This window comes from Platalea leucorodia (assembly GCF_965183815.1).
Source record: "Platalea leucorodia genome assembly, chromosome: Z".
NCBI lineage: Eukaryota > Metazoa > Chordata > Aves > Pelecaniformes > Threskiornithidae > Platalea > Platalea leucorodia.
Window position 1 is genome coordinate 56,373,304 of NC_138858.1, and position 14,661 is coordinate 56,387,964.

General features: G+C 38.8%; 1 protein-coding gene across 3 annotated transcripts in view; it reads left to right on the forward strand.

The window, feature by feature from the left end:
* Window positions 1-14,661, forward strand: part of GAK (cyclin G associated kinase) — a 74,882-nt gene that overhangs the window by 10,950 nt on the left and 49,271 nt on the right. For all 3 annotated transcript variants that reach the window (XM_082336812.1, XM_082336813.1, XM_082336814.1), the window contains exons 2-7: window positions 651-712; window positions 2,141-2,200; window positions 4,121-4,235; window positions 4,612-4,754; window positions 7,869-7,994; window positions 9,143-9,232. In XM_082336812.1, the coding sequence (XP_082192938.1) occupies window positions 651-712; window positions 2,141-2,200; window positions 4,121-4,235; window positions 4,612-4,754; window positions 7,869-7,994; window positions 9,143-9,232 (596 nt within the window). The remainder of the gene's footprint in view (window positions 1-650; window positions 713-2,140; window positions 2,201-4,120; window positions 4,236-4,611; window positions 4,755-7,868; window positions 7,995-9,142; window positions 9,233-14,661) is intronic.

Sequence of the window (14,661 nt, forward strand, 5' to 3'; positions counted from 1 at the left end):
TTTCTCAGTCTTTTTTACTTTGTAAAAATTTGCACAGTGTTCTTGAGGAAATTGGTAGTGTTTGAAATAGACATTCTGACAAAAGGAGTTGCAAGGAAAATAATGTTGTGTGGAAAGACAAATTGCAATTTAGTAGCAGCATCATCCTTATTGGAAGTGTGTGCTTCAGTGCTTGAAAACGCTTTCTGCTTTTAATATGAAGCCTGAAGCATGGCAGTTATCCTAAAAGTATGAGGAGGTATTTATTTAACATTTTATCTCCCTTGGTTATTGCTATTTTATAGGAAGCCTAGCACTGTAAAACCAAGAAGTAGTTTAATTAAAATCATTAGGTAATATTGGCTGAACTGAATCTTGGTTTTATAAGGACCTGCGTTAAAAAAAATTCTTCGTAGGAAATCTGCATATGTAGACTAAAAAAATGCAGGAAGGCAGCAAAGTGTGTGTGATTCTGGCATGTGTAAAAGGAAGAGAATATTTTAGCTCTTGGCTGTAGGTTACCCATACTCTTGGTAAGCCACTGAAAAATTATGTGTACTTCTTACATTCAGAAAAGCATCTAAATTCATGTATTAGCTCTGTTAGACTAATAAGAATGATTTACCTCACTATTGAAATTAAAACTGATGTAATGTGCCTTCTTCTTGTAGGTGGTTTTGCTTTTGTGTACGAAGCTCAAGATCTTGGAAGTGGCAAAGATTATGCTTTAAAGGTAAAATGAATTTACTTCACTACAGTTTTACAATGTCTTTTTGCTTGATGCTTTGGCACGACATAGTTCTTGATGTATGCCACTGAACAAGTCATTTGGAAAAATCAAGAATGATAGTGGTGTTTCTAGCACACTGTACCTGTATTTTCAACAGTCATTCCTGTTAGGACCCTGTGCTTTATACTTAAATGCCGAAGATGGGAGTTACTGTATTAGGTACTACTGCTGTTTGTGTTCATTTGGTCTAGAAATTCATGACCCTGCCCCAAGTATTTTGTTGCATGGGTAAAAAGAGCCTTTCCACCTGAACTGGGGTACATGAATATTTGCAATCCTCAGAAGCAGATTTAGCTTACTGGTTAGCCTACCTCTGTACTTCCAGAGTAAGTGTTATCACTATTAAAAATAATGCTCCACACTTTGACTCATTGATCAAACATTCAGCCTGGCACTTTTCAGAGACATTCCTCTGGATTCTTGTTTTCTGAAGGCTTATAATAATCATGTAACAGCTGAAGAACTGAAGTATTATGGAAAGGACAATAAAGTGAAGTCATTTACTTTGTCATTTTGCTGCAAAAAAAATCAGTCACTTGTGTTCACCACAAAATGGCTTCATTTTTGGAGTAGGGATGTTCTGTGGCTGTATCAGTACGAAAACATCTGCCTTGGAGAGAAAGTGAAAAGTGTAGTAGTATGAGAGGTGGGAGAGCTAAGATGGCATTACACCACCAGTAATTACTTGGTCTGTTTTTTTCCTTTTCATACCACATCTTACAGTGACAAAACATATGACCAAACCCATATAGCATGTGTGTTCAAAATGTCATCTAGAAGTAGCCCCATTTAAAAATAAGATAAAAGGTGAACGATTACTGTACTTCCTCTGTTCTGTAAAACTGGTACTTTTGTGGCAAATGCTCAGATTGATTCTGGTCAAATGTTGACTCCAAATCCAAGCAATATTAAGGATAGCAATGCTTGATTATGCTGTTGATTAATCAAGTACCATTGAAAAAGCTGGGCTACATAAGTTTGAGAAGTTTTGGTTGGAGCGAGTTGAAGGTTGTTCCTAAAGATTTGAGGTGGAAGATGAATCTTCCGTTGTCAGCACACAATGCTGTAGCCAGGAGACTTAAGTGTTTTATACAACAGAAAACTGTCAGAGCAGTTACTTTGAGTGTCAAAGGTTACAACTGCTCAGTTAGCACTAAGCCTGAACAGTACAGGTAGCTGAAAAGCTAGGTGCTATATCTATGGCAGTCTGTGCAAATGTACAATATGCTTTGTTTACTGTCTCATCGCAGTTCCTTAGGTTTTTGACTGTAGCTTATGCCTTGTGTTCTGGGAAAAAAAAAAAAGAAATCTGTGGACTGTTTTTCTGTAAGTTTTAATAACTATCTTCTCAATTATTCTGTTTTCTGACAGCGATTGTTGTCTAATGAAGAAGAAAAGAACAAAGCCATCATTCAGGAAGTTTGTTTTATGGTATCCTTTTCTGGAACATATTTTAATGTTTTGATTTAATTGCCTGATACCAAACATTCCTGAGAAATGGAGGACTGCTTTACAGATTCAGTTTTTTCCAGGCCATACGCTGCTTAAGAGGACTGACAGAAGGGTCTGGGTTTCTGGTTTGTCATGAATCTGGTGCCAACATCCAGCAAGTTCAGTTCTTCAAAAATTGCAGGAATTTAATATATGCATATAACTTTTGTAGATAATGTAGACTTTGTCATGTACTTCGTCAAGCAAGAAGTGAAATTCTTATTTGGGCTTTCTTGCAGTCCTGTGACTATGGTCAAGAGACTTTTTGACTATTCAGATGATACTTAGATCTTAAGTATACTTCCCTTCCATGCACTGGATTTATTGCCTTTTTACTACTCAAAACTTTGCTTTTACTCTCAATGTTTCTTAATTTCTGCCTCAGATGCGTTTGGCTTTAAAAAGTAATACTGAATATTAAGGAAGGAATTTCAGTAGAATACATCTATCAAACAAGAAGCAGATGTTCCTCAGTGTCATTGGTGTCATTTGCATCTTCAATGATGTTAGATGGTAGGGTATAATTTAACCTTGGTGTTTTCAGTCCTTGGTTTTAGTAAAGTCAATATTTGCTCCCCAGCATCTGCTGTAGGACCCTCTGTTTGTTTCAAGAGTCAGGGAATAGCTGTGGTATGCTGTTTTGTTTACCATTTTGAGTATTTAGCTTCATTTTGAGTTACCAGGCAAAACACTGATCTTAATTTAAGCTACTCAAATATTTCTTTTTATGATTACTGAAATGTTTGACAAAATCTTACACTAAACAGACTTCACTAGAAGTACACTTGCAAAGACTGGACTACCATAGCACTATACATTTTCTAGCTACTCTGACTACATCTTGCCAGGAGTAAAGAACTGAATGTTGTTTGGATGTTTTTTCACAGCTCAGGCTCATTAATGCATATGCACAACATGAATGAGGGTTAACTGTTGCTAATTTTCCAAGATATAACTATGAGATGAAATCAATTCCTGCAGGTCTGAGTAAGGTTGTGAAGACATGCATAAGATACAAAATAGTACTTTCGATTCATTCTGATTTGCCGGATCCAACGTGCCCCTTTTTTCATAGCTTTGTTGTACTTATGTCTTTGTTTTTCTCTTTTCAGACTTGGTGAATGTGTCTTGTAAATAGTGTATTGGTCTTGTAGGCATGAGTCTCAGTATATGATCAAGATGATGCACATTGGGGAGAACACAAACAGGCATAACTTCCTGTGGCAAGAGGAAGTTCCACTGGCAAGAGCTGAGATCACTTAGATTTTACTCCTGTTTACATAGTTCAAAAAAATTATACCTTGAATTTTTGAACTCGAAGTGAAACATGACAAAGGTTTTGATATGAAGAATTATTACTAAAGATGGAGGGATAAGTTCCTTGGTCTTTTAGAGCTTTTGTTTTGAACTTTATTTTAATTAGTTAAAATGTAACATACTTAATACTTGCTTTGGAAAGACAGGTATTGATACAATAGTCCTTTCTTGATCAGCCAGCTATAGAAGCAGCTGAAAATTAAAAGGTCTCTCTGGTACTTGTGCTAATGCCTTACAGTCATTGCAAAAGATGAAAAGAAGTAACTAGGCCTGTTATGAAGTCCAACTTCCTCAGAGCCTTAATCAAAGGATTTTTTTAATGCTTTATTTTGAGTTTTTATTATATTACCTTCAGTGGCTTTCATTGAAGTCTGCTTTTTTCAGCTGAGGCATGGATTTCCCTGTTCTGCTTAGTATTTTAATTGCAGCTGTAATGCTTTCTGTGGTTTTAAGCTAACATTTCACATGAGATGTCTGTGAACTGCTGTATACAATAGTATCAATAAACTTGGCAGTTGTCTTCCTTGAACGTGTTGTCTCCAGAAAAAACTTTCAGGTCATCCCAACATTGTCCAGTTCTGCTCTGCTGCATCTATAGGAAAAGAAGAATCAGACACAGGACAGGGAGAGTTTCTTCTACTTACAGAGCTATGTAAAGGTAAACTTTTCTTTTCCCAGCAGCACACATTGCTTCTGACAGCTGTTTTGCACAGGTTACTTCACAGCTTCTTTGAGACTTCATGTTCTTTGAGACTGCAGTTCAACCTCATCTTAAATAGGGGATAATCATTAAGTTCTTTGTGTTTGAGACTAGTCAGAGGAAGGAAAAGGAGGAACAGTTCCTTAGAGCACGATTTCCTTTGGCACTGCAGTCAGCGTGGATTTGCCATTTTCAGAATATCCATCTAATATTACAATTCAAGGCTGTAAATCTTCCTTGATGAGGAAGATCTAGTGTTTGTCTATTCATGCCAAGCTTCCAGAATTTGTGGTGTTCTGTGTGTGCTTATGTGGATTTCTCTGATTTCCTGCAGGACAGCTGGTTGAATTCTTAAAGAAAGTAGAATCCAAAGGACCTATCTCCTGTGACACAGTTTTGAAGATCTTTTATCAGACCTGCAGAGCGGTGCAGCATATGCATAAACAGAAGCCTCCTATTATCCATAGAGATTTAAAGGTGCGTTACAATGTTTGAATAAAGGCTGAATTTTTAAACAGCAAGGGAGCCTGTTGGGCTGATTCATTGTTAAGGCTGTTGATCAAATACAGCAGACACTCTTGAGTGTGGTGCTTTCATGTATATTGCCTTGCCAAGGCTGCTGGATGTCAGTGAAGGTCATCACTGAAATACTTGCATCTCTTCAAACACCTTTTCCTTGTGCTTGTGGTGTTAGTACTACTTGTACTCTATCTGAACAAACTGACAGAAAAGTAGTATATCATGATTTGCTGATTAAGTTAGTCTTTAAATAGTTTGATTTTGGTAAAATAACCAGGTATGACTTGTGAGTTGCAGTTTTGAGGTGAGCAGGTTTTCTAAATAGAAGAGGTAAAGCTTTGAAGGAGAAGAGAAGGTGATGTTGGATTCTGTGAAAGATTATGTAGCCTTTGAGAATGCGTGGTAAGCTGTTTATTTTAGAACTAACAACTTGCGTTGCATTTTAGAGCTTGCTTTTAACCTGCATTTTAAAATTTTGCAGGCATAATTCATGATAGATTTTGTTTCTTAATTTTTCATTCCGTTAGCCTTTACCAAGATGCTATAGGGTTATGCTATAGAAAATGTTGTCCACTTAGAAACTTCAGGGATTTGAGAGGACTTCATCTGTGTTTGAATTTTGTATTTTAAAGGCAGGAGTTCACTTTTACATGTATGCTATACCTTAGATGAAGGAGCCCTAATCATCAGTGAGATTCTGCTGTACTACAAATACATTTGAACATGGTGGAAGGAGGTGGTCTTTGTAAACAGAAACAAAATAAGAGAAAGAAGATTCTCATTCCTAAACAGTGTCTGAATTTCACGTGTGTTTGTTTCCTGCTTGATGTGGTATCAGCTGAGTATAAAAAAAGGAAAATTTGTCCTCCTTAAGTAAGCGTGTACTTGATTACTTTGGGGAAAGGAAAACGAAACGCCTTTTTAAAAGTAAATGTGTGTTTTCAACACTGCTGAGAGCTTTGATGTTAGGCACTAGTATAGACTTAATATAAAAATATTTGTGATGATGGAGCACTTTTTTTCTCAGTACCATTGAGCAGGCTTCTAGATCATGTCCAAGAAATATTAATCAAGCTGGGATAGAACTTTCTGGGTGTTACTTTCTAGAATAAAATCTTCTGTTCTTCACTGAAATTTCTATACACCAGCTCCTAGAAAAGCTTGTAGAAAAGGTGCATCTCTTGTCTGAAAAAGGGATGAAAAACTGTTTGCAAATTACAATTATACAATTTCTTACATAGCCAGCTCCATACTAGTTGAGCTAATGCTGTAATTCAAGGTCTGGGGTTTTTTTTTTGTCGAGTAACAAGTTCCTGGCAGAGATAAAATATGGAAAAAGGCAGGAATTTGGTTTCATGTTACAGGGGCCGCAAAGCAAGATTAAATGATAGTTGTGGTGCAATAGGCAGAGACCTTACTACAATCAGGAGCCAAATAGGGATCATTTATCTGTGCTGCCCTTTCCAGAAGGCTGAACTTCGGTCAGTAGCATAAAAAACTGTGGGTCGATGTTTTGAGCCAACCACAAATGAGACCTGAGATGCTAGTGTAGCTTTTGGGGAGGGGTGTAGTAGGGTGGAGTCCTAACAGGTTTTTCTCAATTATTTTGACTAAAAGTATAAGGATTCATGAACTTCTACAGTGGAGCTTAAAAACAAGTTCACCTTCATAGTGGTGACTGTTTCTGTCCTCCCATGGTTTCCTTCCTTTGCTTGTCAGTGTAGTACATTCTTTGTTCCTGAACCCCTTTGGATGAAGTTCGCACTTAAAATGTGTGTGTACAGCACTGTAAGAAGCCAGCTAGTTACCGAGTTGTAAAAATTCTAAACTAGTTAGATGGTGATTTGTAAAATATCAGTGCTTCTCTGATATTTTAATTGTCTGAATTTGATCTTTTCAGGATTTGCCATGCAGTGCACAGCTAGTCTGCATAACACAGGTCATAGAGCCTGTTAAAATCTGAATAATCAGTGGGAATGTTTTACATTATTACCAACCTTTACCAAAACACAAAAACCAGAACATTTGTGTGCAGAAGCTTGATATCTGGTCTTACTGTGACCATTTTTAGTGTGTAAATGTAATTTGATGTTGAATGCCCACCCTTCATATTGTACATGGAGATTAGCAAAGGTTTTCTAACAGAGAAGGGAATTCAGATTGGTACTCCAACCACATCATTAACAGAGCTTATGTATTCCTGCAGGGTAGACAAAATTGATTTTATGGTGGAAGAAGTTGGAAGGGGCATGTGTAAGGGAGACTTAGTAGGATGTTCTGAAAACTGAGGTTTTACAGAAGGAGGTCCAGAGATGTTGTGGTTTCAAAGGTAAAGGGAAGACAAACCTAGTTATCTGAGGTGTGGTGTAATGTTACTACTATGCCTCTCTTACACCTTTTCCTGAATCTTTTTCAGCCCTTTTGTGATTATGACCCCACAATACTTCTGCCCAATACCCACTTTTCCCCTCTCATTAAGTTTCCCTCATTGCACTTAGCAATCCAGGAAGGTTGGATTTTATGAAGTAGGAAAAGGGAGGGATGATGAACTATTCAGGCAGCACATGGTCCTCAAATAGCTGGTTTCTATCTCTGCACAGGGTCATGGCTGCCTCTTTCTGCGTGTCCCCCAGGAGCCGGTTTCTCTGCTAGTACCTTCTGGTTTGTGTCTACAGCAGTCCTAACCTCTATTCCACTGCAATTAAGCTAACACTGTTCAGTTTTATACATGAAAACATTTGGATTCCAAGATACTGCTTCTGCAAGTGGTCCTCTGAAAAACTGACCTCTTCTTGGGCACTAATGAAATGTTTGGGGTTTTTTTTTTTTCCGGGTGGACGTCCTGCTGCCTTGAATGCTTCCTGCTTATAGTGTTTTTGGTGCTTTCTTTTAAAAATTGGCCGTATTGCAACCATATAAATCTACAGTACTGTCTGAAATCTTTGTACTCCTGTAAACAACATTCTGGGCTAAAGTGAGTATTTTTTATACATATGCACAAGTGAGTTGATGTTTAAAAGCATTTGTGTTAGTGTACAGAAAAAAATGTCTTTATCCTACCTCTTTTTGAAGGTGGAAAACTTGCTTATTAGTAACCAAGGGACGATTAAACTTTGTGACTTCGGTAGTGCTACAACTATAGCTTACTACCCTGACTACAACTGGTCTGCACAGAAGAGAGCAGTGGTTGAAGAAGAGGTGAGACTATTTTAATGTGATTAATCTTAACATCAACAGTGGATTCATTTAACTGTTACTATTAATCTGATATTGATTCATGGGACTTCTAAGATAACTGAATATTGTTTCAATTGTAGTGTTGTTCATAAAGCTTTGGTTTTGTGTTTGTGTTGCCAGAGTTCAAACACTGTCTGCAGTTATAATCATAGCTTGTGCTCTGTACCTGCATATACAAACACTGCTTCAACTTGAGCAGTGTCCATTCTGCAATCTGGTGTGAAAATAGAAGTGATTACTAGAGCTGCTTCTAATTGCACTCTTACCAGGAAGTCAAAAGTTGATTATGCCTAAGTGATTCCCACCTTCTCATCTGTTTTTCTCAGTTGAATGATATAAAAGAAGCAGTAAGTCTGCTCAGCAGAATTTGAATAGGCAGTATGGCATTGCCTCTAGGACTAAAGTGACAGTGTTAAGCATGCAGTGTGTTTTTGCAAAGTACATTTGTTCTCAGTTTGGAGCTAAGAGTAATGCTGGTAAATCTAATGTAATACATCAACTGGACTCAGACTTTTAAGTATGGAGAAATACAGTGATACTGAATTCCTGTGTGCAACTTCTGATATCATGAGTCTCTGTAAACTCCCTGTTCTGGAATCCAGCATTCTTGGTTTCTGGAGAAGAAAAGATGATGATGTACCCCTGTCTTTTATAGTCTATGCAAAAAGGTGGTAGAAAAGGTCTCTTCAGGGATCCTTGTGAACTCTTTAGATGTGTCTGCACTGTCATTAAGTGTGATGAGGAAATGAGAAATACACACTGGAGCATGAATTGACTTCTTGGTTTATTGTTGATTTTCTGTACTTGTGTCCATATCCCTTTTTGCCTCATGTAGAGAAGTCATTTTACTTTATGTGCTTTGCAGTTTGGAAGGACTCTTGAATATCACAATGTCATTTATTTGGGTATTACCATCTTTATCCAGACTTATATTAAAGCTGTTGTAACTATTCTAGGATTCAATTGATGGCTTCTGCCTTAACAAGTATTTCTGAAATTAATTTTCAAAGTGAAATTGCTATCCGTTCTACATGGAGAGCTGTTTCCTTGGTTGAATGCTGTTAGAGTTTATTATTCAAGTTTCTGTTTGAAGAAATTGTCTTTTGCAGATCACAAGGAATACAACGCCAATGTACAGGACACCAGAAATGGTAGACTTGTATTCAAATTTTCCAATTGGTGAAAAACAAGACATTTGGGTAAGAAATTTTTCTCTTGCTGTATCATAGCTGCTTATGTCATAGTGAAACTGATTTTGCAGTATTCATGTTAATTTGTTGATTAAATAAATAAAAGCACCAAAATAGACATAGGATAGACTGTCATGTCAAAATAAACTGAAATAGTATGAACTGTGTATCTAAATATTAAAAGAATGAGATGTAGTATTCAGTGTTTTCTCCCAGATCTAACTTGCCTTCCACTGTGAGAGGCAATGCTGAACTTCTTTGATATTCAGTAGAACTGTTGCCTAGTTGGAGCTTGCCCCTATAGAGCCAGAATACTTACAGTCCTTGGATTCAGATTCTTGCCTTTCATGCTCTGCCATGCGTGGCTATCCTGGGACAGCCTATTGCTGGGTTCAAAATGGTTATGTCTAGGTATTGCGTCTAGATAAAATACTGACAGATAGCAAGGATGAGAATGATGCAGAGATCATTCATGCTTTGTATAGAAAGGATGATAAACTGTTAACATTAAAAAATCTGTAGCCGAAATTAAAACTAAATATTAAATCCGTAGTTGTACCTTTTTCAGTTGTGTAATAGCATAATAGTACTGAGGTACAGCCCGGTGACTTTGTGCTTAGGGACTTAGTTTATTGGATATTTTTTACAGAGGCTGTAAAAACTGTTCAGCTGTTATCTGTATTGGCAGTATGTCAAAAGACAAATTGAGAAAATGTAATACTGGTGCTTTAAAAGTTTTTATTTGGAATCTCAGAACTTCATTCAATTTCTTAAGTTAAAGACATTGCGGAAGCTCTTATTCAGAAGCCTCACTTAAAAGACAGTTGCCTTTTTTTTTTTTTTGTTTAGAATGACTCTATATCTATTAGTATTAGTATAACTCTATTAGTATTGGTGGTAGTCTCCTGCTGTGTCTTTGGAAGATGTGCTCCATTTACCATGCCTTTGTTGGAACATGTTATTCTGTGGTTTTTCCTTTACACTCTGGGTTCAATGAAAACATGCCAAGTATTTGGCAATAGAATGTGGTGCTGTCTCAGGAAGCATAACTGATCTTGTAGTTTGTGGTTAGGATAAACGAAACAGTTTTCCCAAGAAAGTGGGTAGGGTAGTACTCATGGTTGTGGTCTATGTGCTTGTCACTGTGTGAGCTTAAAAGTATAAGGGAGACAGAAATGGCTTACTTAGAATAGCAGCATAGATGAAACATTGGTTATCAACCACACAGACTCCACAATGGGAATGTGATTAGATATTAATTGTAAGGTCAGAGGTTCTTAGGCTTGGCCAACTGCTTTCTGTATGTTTCCTACCTAAGTCTAGAGATCTTCAGAAGGTAAGCACTAAACCCAAATACCTTTAGTTCCCTTTTTTCCAAATTAATGTGACTTCCTGAACTGAAATTTGACTGAATTCCACTGAAATGACAGGCTCTACCTTGTCATAAAGATTTTTCTCCATTGAAATTATCTTTTAGCTTATCATACCTTCCCACTCTTACAAATTTCTGAAAAAGCAAAAGAGTAGGCTTTGGAATATGTTAAGGAGCAAAATGTCAAAGTTGGATTCTGCTTATGAATATCTGGTAAAAAATTCTTCTAATCAGTGCAGGTTTTAATTCTGCATGAGCTGAATGATGTCTTTAGATTTCATGTAATTTAATTCTATTCAGAAACTACTTTGGTGTGGTACCTGTGTGTCATCCTATACTGTAGAACTTTTTATCATTTTAAGTGTGCTGCTTACTGCCTGAAGCTGGTCAGTGGAAAAATATCAGTATTTTGATTTGTTTCAAACAGTTCCCCCCCAAATAACCACCATAACCCCCCAAAAAGCTCACTGTCCCCATAAGAAAGGGTTAAATTAGCTGCTGGTAAAGGCCTAGCAGCTGGTCAAAAAGTTATTCCTAGTTATTTTTGGTCACTTTGTCATGCTGCTTTTTTACCTGCTGGCATGTGAGTGCTCAGACTGACCCAGGCAGCTTCCGTAGAGGGACTGTTGGCAGATTTGGGGCAACATCTTGGGGAAATGGGCTCTTCTGTTAAGTGTATCAATATGCTGAGGCTGTGTGCATGGTGTTGGCTTTGAGGAACTGCCTTGCTGCAACTGGAAGTGCCTTTTAGCCAAATAGAATCACAATTAGTGTTTAAAATATTCAAAATATATCACTGTTACCATCCTAAGTTACAGATAAAGCAGAAGGAATGAAAAACGTTTTCTAGCAATTAAAGCAAAGACCAGTTGTGCTTTTCTCCCCTGTGTGAATGCTGTCTTGATGTGTGTGGTGTCTTGGACTGCGCAGGGAGTAGTTTCATTCCTCCAACTAAATTATGATCTGCCCTCTTTGCAAACAGGCATTTCTATGGCAGAGTAGGTGGTATTTCCTGTACTCCCCTGCTGGATTAATTAAGGTGAACTATATGATGCTTCAGTGTATACATTACAGAGCTTTTTATCAACAGACTGACAAAAATATACTTGCTATAATACAGAATTAATACATGCAATTTATTTCTTGCCCTGTATTGAGAGACTCAATAGTGTTTTTGGAGTAACTAAATCTCAAACCTTCGAGACTTTAACATTCAAATCTTTGAAAATGTTCTCGGGAAAAATTGACAACCAAGGACAGCTAGAGACAGCGCATGCAGAGGACTGGAGACAGTGAGCAGATTCCTTAGCTAATGTCTTCACTGGCTTGTGTTATTTGTGGGGGCTATAAAACCTCATATGCTCAAGCAACTAAGCTGGGGTTCAGAAGCAAATTTGAGGACGAATTTTCTAGTCTGCTGTGCAAACATTTTCTTGGAGGTATTGGATGCTTTATCAAACTTTTTTATAGGCCAGATGGAACATGATTCTATTACAATAGCATAACTCTGCCAGTATATTTCATATGTTAACTTACATGAAAATGTATATGAACTTACACTTACTTCAGTAACAGATGAAACTGTCCTAACTTAGCCATAACACCTGGACTATTCAGAGATTAGAATTCAAAACTGACTTCTGGCTTTGGTCGTTGTTGCCTTGTCAGGTTGCACAGGTCTCGGGTTTGGGCACACCAAGGAACTTGAAAGTTCCCAGGATATGGTGGTCCTGGTTTTGTGATTTTTGAGGCTTGAATGAACCTGTCTGAAAATGATCTTAAATTGTATCTGTTATAAGAATTGAATAGCCTTCTGACTGTAGGAAATAAAGGGACCATCATTTCAGGCTTATTTTCTTCAAATCTTTATCAAAACAAGCATCTTAGAGATGATGTTGTGTCCCCCTAGTGTCATTTAAACAAATTGATTAACACTGAAATGCTTACCTAGCTGGTGCGATGCATAACAGAATGTATCTGAGTTAGAAATACAAAAGATCAAATTCTGTCCCCACAAATAAAATGAGTCTTCTTGAAGCACAGGATGAAGATATGAAATAAAACTTCTGAGCCTTTTAGTAAGAAAAATCCTGTTCTTGAATATGTTCAGTGTTGCAAGACTACTTATTTTTGTATATTGTGGAGTTTATAAAATGGATTTATTGTAATGATTTTTAAAAAGACAGGAATAGGAGAGTCCCAGAACCAGAAAACTTCCTTGAAAGGGAAGAAAACCCATAAACCTATTTAGTAGCAGTATTCCTGCTTGGAGCTCTCCAATTGACATGCCAAACAAATGAATGTTTCACTAAGTGTTCTGTCTTCAGGGAAACATCAAGAGTAATTCTTTCTAAAGGAGTGTGAAGCTGATCTCTAAAGCACTGGGAATATATATAGGGTTTCAGCAGTTGGATGATTGAAATCTGCGATTTGCAAGCAGTATTAGGAAGCTTAATCAATTTTCAGGTGTAAAATTCAGCTTTCAATATCATTGCCTGAATTGAAGACCGCACAAACAAGAAGAACCAGCCAATGGGTTTATGAATCAGAAAATTTGTATTTATAAACTTTTTTCAGTCTGTGATAAGTTTCACACAAAGAAGGTGGGTGCTGCAGAGCGCCTTTTGCCCACTGCTGTGGGGACCTTCCAGCTTCCTGTAGGACCATGATGCTATCTGTCACAGAATATGAGATACTGTGTAGAGGTACAGGATAAGGTGTTTCTTTATCCTTAGGTAAATAACCTTCTGTAAGGTTGTAACACTCCTTTGCTGAATGGTGGAGGAGGAAGAGAACAGAAATGTGCCATGATCTGCATATGTCCCTGTCCAGGGCTGCAGCTGTCAAAGACAAGAGAACCACCAATGAAGCAGCCACCCTCTGTTGCCATGGGCAGCCCTTGCCTCCCTCCCTGGGGCTCTTCCAGCCTCACATCAGGACTGTCCATTCCATGCCTACCTGATGGCCAGGAGACACCCATCCTGGGCCAAAAATGCTGGCTACCACCAGCATTCTGCCCACTGACATGGCCACTACATCACTAGGGCTAGTGCCAGGAGCTCAGTCCCAGGGTACCCAGTGAAAAAGGGCACAGAGCTCTCTTTGCCCATGGGGAGCTTCCAGCTCCCTGTTAGACCACCAAGAGGTAGGGGTTGGTGTTATATGTCTTGTAGACTGTTGGCAGCTCTCCAGCTCAGTGGCAGAGGAGGAAGAGGACAGGAGTGTGCTGTGATCTGGTTGTTTCCCTGTCCAGATATCCAACTGTAGTACAAAGCAGCCACCCTTCATCACCAGGGGCAGCCTCTGCCTCCATGCCCTCCCCTCCCTACCATTGCTCACCTGGCTGCTCATCTGCCAGCCTGGGCTGGCATAGCACTTCTTATACCCCACCTGGGCTGGCAGTGTCACCAGCTGCCACTGCCAATGTTCTACCTGCTGTGACACCACCATGACATCTGTGTACTGTTCACTGGGTAAAAAGCTGGCTGGCTGGGCTTGAAGAGTTGTGGTGAATGGAGTTATGGGTGGGAGTGTTGATCTGCTGGAGAGTAGGAAGGCTCTACAGAGGGATCTGGACAGGCTGGCTTGATGGGCTGAGGCCAACTATATGAGGTTCAACAAGGCTACATGCTGGGTCCCGCACTTGGGTCACAACAAGAGTGGCTGGGTCACACAAGAGTGGCTGGAGAGCTGCCTGCTGGAAAAGGACCTGGGAGTGTTGGTCGACAGCTGGCTGAAGATGAGTCAGCAATGCGCCCAGGTGGCCAAGAAGGCCAATAGTATCCTGGCTTGTGTCAGAAATAGTGTGGCCAGCAGGACTAAGGAAGCGATTGTCCCTTTGTACTTGGCACTGGGGAGGCCACACCTCAAATACTGTGTTCAGTTTTGGGCCCCTCACTGCAAGAAAGACATTGAGGTGCTGCGATGTGTCCAAAGAAGGGCAACAAAGCTGGTGAAGGGTCTGGAGCACAAGTCTTACGAGGAGCAGCTGAGGGAACTGGGGTTGTTTAGTCTGGAGAAGAGGAAGCTGAGGGGCGACCTTATTGCTCTCTACAACTACCTGAAA